The 5,929-nt window shown below is 36.1% G+C and overlaps 1 protein-coding gene and 1 long non-coding RNA gene across 2 annotated transcripts in view; one reads left to right on the top strand and one right to left on the bottom strand.

Annotated features, from left to right (window-relative positions):
- Positions 1–1,514: 1,514 nt before the first annotated feature.
- LOC111618743 lies at positions 1,515–2,428 on the top strand. Its single transcript, XR_002755636.1, has 2 exons — positions 1,515–1,673; positions 1,777–2,428. It is a non-coding gene; the product is annotated as an uncharacterized LOC111618743 (long non-coding RNA).
- An 890-nt stretch (positions 2,429–3,318) lies between these two features.
- Positions 3,319–5,929, bottom strand: part of LOC111618774 — a 3,790-nt gene continuing 1,179 nt past the window's right edge. The window contains exon 2 of the mRNA XM_023360345.1: positions 3,319–5,021. Within this exon, the coding sequence (XP_023216113.1) occupies positions 4,286–5,021 (736 nt within the window). The 3' untranslated portion in view covers positions 3,319–4,285. The remainder of the gene's footprint in view (positions 5,022–5,929) is intronic.

The following is a 5,929-nucleotide window of genomic DNA, read 5'->3' as shown; positions in this document are numbered from 1 at the left end:
ACCGGGATGTACTTAAAGAACGGATAACATAACGTTTCTAGATATTTGGCTGGATTATTAATGCTTAAATGTAACGAAAACGTTCGCTTAGTAAAAGTTTGATATCTAAAAAGGTTTGGTTATTCATATTTTAGAAACGCGAGCTTAAAAACAAATCGTTAAACTTAGAAATTTCTTCCTGTTATTTGGAGTCGAATAAACTCGGAATGAAAAACTGATTGTCGCTTAACACGTTCAAAGTCCTAAAAAAACAGTAAAATTTAAAATGCCTCTTTTGACGCATCACTCAAAGGACGTGACAAGGTTATAAATTTTAAACGTTTCTCGTCATAGCTGTAGGAATGTAAACTTAATAGATCGTCTGTCATTTGCAGGGGCGTGCCGTGACATTTGATGATAGGGAAGCTGTGTTTCTATAAGAAGCCGACATCCAGGGATTTAAAAAATTAATAATTTTGTATGAAAAATAAATCATTAAAAAAAAATTGTCTACATCCCGTTCCGCCCCGCACTCAGGGCAGAACGGGGTATAAGATTAGTGCTCAATTATTAGAAAAAAAAAATATTAGTCTTGTTGCTTACAAAACTAGCAAATCAGCGCGGAATCGTCATCGTCACTGTCAAAACCCGCACAAGACATGAGCCCATTTTTTGCATGTGACACATGAACACCAACTCTCAATCGACTGTGAGTAAGACTCAGTGCAGTAAAGGCAAGTCGTATCATCTTCCGAGTAATCGTCCCCTTGTTCTTTTTTACTGGACTTTGATTTTTTTCTTTTCCTTTACCTTTTCCTTTTATTTTTCCTTTACGGGAAACCATTGTGCCCCACTCGTGCCCCAAAGCACATGCTTCTAAAAATCAAGAGAAAGAAGTTTATGCTTTTTACATTATTTCATTCTAAAAATACAGTCGACCCCCCTATAACGCGGTAGATACATTCCGCTTTTTACGAAATTCATGTTCTACGAGCCCTTAAATACATGAGCAAATCATAGCCGGGCATCTGTACCGTTTACGGACTACGGCTGTTTGAAAGGTTTTTTTTCCATAAAATTAATCGATTCTAGACTAATTCCATTCAACATTTCCAAAATACGTATAATTTTTTGGGAAAAATCCGTATAAACTATGCTATAAACAAAAAAATTGTAAGATTACTTACCGAGTGTGCCATTGCTTAAGCTTGTTTTCGTCGCGAAGCGGCACATCGAACGGCGGGCGCGTTTTCTGACAAGTTATTTTTCTGCGAAAAATTCGCTGAACTTTGGAGACATCATTAATAGAAATAATTTTTATGGCCGTTGAATAAGAAATGTTTTATTCACAAGAAATGTATAAAATTACAGTACTGTATTAGACTTACAGTACCTAATTTATATACTGTACAGCAGGGGCGTGCCGTGACATTTGATGATAGGGAAGCTATGTTTCTGTAAGCCGACATCCAGGGGCAATCAGTCAATTGNACCACGCTACTTTTTAACCTTCAGATCTGGCAACACTGGAATCAACGAAGAGAAGAAACGAAGTTTTAAATCCGTCTCCATTAAAGGGTTGTTCACAAGAGTTTTTTGGATAGACAGACTTTTAACTTTAACTAAATCACTATAGTTTCAAATTTGGTGTGCATCAACGAGATCGTTTGCAACATGGAAAAAAGAAAGGAAAGGTATTTGTTAAAACTACGCGCGCTATTTATTGTATCATTGATTTCTCTAATTACGTGCTTTTATCAATTTTAAAATAAGTACATGTGTCTATAATTATTACAGATGGTGAAGTGTATGGGTTTACGGAATATTATACCGTTTACCACAGAGTATTTTGTCCACCCTAAAAACAGACTGTTCGTAACAACACCAATGTCCAGAAGTCAAGATTCCGAAATAATGATCCATTATTTCGGCACATTTTTAGTGTTTTAGAGGTATTTTAAAGACGAAGAAGGGAAATTTATCAATGATTTTGGATTAGATTTAAAACATTCTTAGATGATATATAAGTAATGCAGTTGCTAATAAAAAAAAATTGAGTTGTATCTTAATAACAATGTAGAAAGTAATAGAAGCAATAAAAGAAAAGGTAAAACAAATTACAAGCTAATGCAAAAAGTATTTTAGAATTGCTATGTAATTTAGCAACTATATCAGTAATTCTCCAAAAATATAATGAAATTAGCTCTATGATAAAATTACTACAAAATGCTAGGATTAGTGCTTTTGATAAGCTGAATAGAAATATGAAATAGATTATCCCAGTTATAAGATACTACAGCCTTTATTTTTAAGTGAATTTCTCCTGTTTGCGTTTTAGGTGACGATGATTGTTTTTGTTCATCCTTGCCAGTTCTGTTCGGAGATAGTATTTTTGTAGAATTAATCTGAGACTGAAAGCGTTTATGGCAAATAAAAGTGTTCATTGAAAGTTTGTGTTTTTTTGTTTTTTATATTACGGCTTGTATATTGTACTTAAACTTATTAATAGACTAATAATTTATGGGTAGATTTTTAACTTATTCAATGTAGTAATTTCCAACTTTAAATGATTCAAAATTATAATGTATGTAAATAGAGTCAAATTAATTTATCAGTGGCTGAATGGATAGCAACATCATCCACTGATAGCTGTTCCTGGACACACATTCTAATTGTGATATGAATTAAATCAAAATATAAAAAGACGAGGCTTCTCAAATCAAACTATATTAGTTATTAACGCAGTATCAGCGTGTAGTCTGAGCGAGGCTGCTCACACAGTGGCGTGCCGTCATTAGAAGCGGTGGATGCGCCGTTCCCTTGTATTTTCTAAAAAATAAATACATATTGTGTGATTATTTTCATAAAATTAATATTTTATTATAACCGCATTATGTATCTTATTACAAAAGATAAGATTGCTATTATATATTCGAATATTAGTGGTGGAGTGGAAACGCTGTATTGTCAACATCCAAAAAGTCAGATTCGCGCATGCGCTTTACAGAGCACCAACCTCACCGCCCGCCTGCTAGATATTTGGCCGCCCTCGCCCGATTACGTGAATCACGAGTAGATTTATAACTTAATCCAACCGATAAGAATTTACCTGTATGTTTTTATGATAGTTTTCTGTATAGTTGGCAGGAGTTTTAAAAAATCCGTTAAAATATTTGATATATTTATTCCGCTCTCCGATTTTATATTACTCCCGGATTTCAATGTTAAATCAGTGATATTACGATTTTGTATATCCCATCTCTTAAGGGGATGTAGAAAAAGAACGTGTATAATTCTTGTACAATGTTAAAAAATTAACCGTTATCTAACAATCTTTCTAGATATTTGGCTGGATTCTTAATGCTTAAATGTAACGAAAACGTTCGCTTAGTAAAAGTTTGATATCTAAAAAGATTTGGTTATTCATTTTTTAGAAACGCGAGCTTAAAAACAAATCGTTAAACTTGGAAGTTTCTTCCTGTTATTTGGAGTCGAATAAACTTGGAATGAAAAACTGATTGTCGCTTAACACGTTCAAAGTCCTTAAAAAGCAGTAAAATCTTATAATTTACTCAAACGTGGGTGTAGCAGCCTTAAAACTTTTCTAGAAAATTACTTTCTTAAAAAGAGATTTTATAGAAAAGTGTTATTAAACTTTTAATATTATTGTTAACGTTTAAATGTTTGAGAAAGGAATGTAACTAAAATTAAGAAACGAAAAAACATTTATTATATTTGAAACTAAATCAGTATACATAAAAATATATAATTTTTTGAGTCTATTTCTTTTTATCCTTTTTACAGACCAACTCAGAAGTAACAGCAAATTAGTTTGAAGATATAAAAAAATCTTCTTAAAACATTATATATAGATTATTAAAAAAGTAACACAAAGTTCAAAATGATCAAGACGCCGACCTTTTATTTTATGATCTGGCGCTTTCACAATAAAACAATGATTAAAAAATTTTTCACAATATCTACAGCGAATAGAAAATAGAAGGATTAATTCTTTCTGCTATACTTTGGAAGCGTCAGTGATCAGTAACGAAGTCATGTTTCACATCACGTGGTTCTTCTCTTTAAAAACACAATTAAGACCCGAAATGCATTTCCTCCATCAATAAAGCTTTTATCGTGTATCAATAACTGTTCCTTGTGTGATATGTTACTGAAAAAAGACAAATAACTTTTAATTTTTTAAAATTGCAAGTTAAGATTAAAATATTACAACAGCTTATATTATAAAGACACTTACCTTAAAAGGGCCTTTTGCGTATGCAGCTAATATACAACTTTTCCGAAACTAGTAACCCGGAGGGTAAAGATTCGCAGCGGCAACTTGAAAGTGGTGCAGTCGAGAACCCATGTCCGGATATTTGGCTTTAAAAAGATATTCAGCCAAATATCCGACCATGTGTTCCTTTCGAACACCGTACCGGGGAACGTTTGCGCGCACCTCCCGCCACATCCTCTCGATCGTGTTGGTGTGGGAGCCCGTCTGGGGATCAACAAAGTTATACTTGTGATTAACTGTCAGGTGATGAAAGCCTTCAGTTTGAAGGCAATCATACGCCTTCCAGCAATCACTAATAACCGTTGTCCCCGGAAGCACCCACTCCTTCAGGACCGAAAGTAGCGTTTGACTATCGCGTGTTTCCACCGGTACCAAGAACCTTTTTCGAGACTCTCTCTCGATACCCCCGAAGATCCATTGACCTTCGATTATTCTCCCCTTATTGTACTTCCGCCGTCCGATTTTTGCCTCATCTACCTCGACAACCCGGCCTTCCCCTCCGAGTTTCTCGGTTTGGGAGGACACATCGTGGACGCATACTTCTCTGTAAAAAGAGTACCAGTCCACGATGGTTCTGTTCGAAAGGCCGAGAAATCGATGTAGTGTGGCTTGTCTCGGAGGCTTCCATACCAATAAGGAGAAAATAAATCTCCAGAGGGTAACGAGAGAAATATGCGAATGGCTGAAAAAAAGTACCCGCCCAAATGGACTTGCTCCACCCGCAAGGTGCCGCACGTTTCTTACCCTTCCGGATTACTTTTCCGCAACGGAATAATTCTCGTCCTCCTTCTGCTCTTAGTAGGTTGCCACACCGTCCGCAGTTCGTTTAGTTTCGCCAAATGCCGTGGTGTAGCAATTCCTCTTTTACTCTCTCTTCCGAGAATGCCGTTGCCTCGAAATAATTGTACTGGCATCCCGAGCAGCGCACTGTTGACATTCTCGTCAAATTAAAGTTTCAGTCAAATTAAAGTTTCAGTACAGCAATACTGTAAACGAAATTTTACGTGTGATGCCTTTTATAGACACGCTCGCGCTTACCAGCCATTCACGAAGTGAGAAATTTCCGTGCTAAACATCTACCAATCACAGAGTTTCAGATAATTCGGACCTAAAAGATCAACCATTCCCTTAGGGCTTTCCATACATGACGTCCACATTGGAAAGGAAGGAGAGCGTTATGACAAGTCGGACAAAGGGGGGGATTGAGCATTAGTGGACATCCGTTTTATTTCATTAAATTTTATACAGTTTATACTAGTGATGCCACGAATAGTGATTTTGCCGAATACCGAATACCGAACATTCGGCTACGCTCTTGGCCGAAGCGCCGAATATTCGGCGGCCGAATGTTCGGCAAAATATGTGTACATTTCGCGGGTGATATGTTACGACCTGATACATTGCGGTGGGTGCGGTAGCGACACTGCGGGCACATTTGTTTTATTTGCGAGTAGATCATGTCACAACATGCATTATTTGTTCATTGTTACATCAAATTGCGTTACTAATTATTACATAAAAAATATCACTGTATCACTTTATATGAAAACTGTTCGCCTAGATCGGACGGCAGACCTTTACAAGTGGTGGTCAGCAAACGCAAAACAGTATCCAAGCCTGACAGAATTCGCTAAGATTTATCTATCGTCTCCC

The sequence above is a fragment of the Centruroides sculpturatus genome, unplaced genomic scaffold (assembly GCF_000671375.1).
Source record: "Centruroides sculpturatus isolate CEXI.00-Female unplaced genomic scaffold, Cexi_2.0 scaffold188, whole genome shotgun sequence".
Taxonomy (NCBI): domain Eukaryota; kingdom Metazoa; phylum Arthropoda; class Arachnida; order Scorpiones; family Buthidae; genus Centruroides; species Centruroides sculpturatus.
The sequence above is the reverse complement of the archived record's forward strand: the minus strand, read 5'-3'. Positions and strand labels throughout refer to the sequence as shown.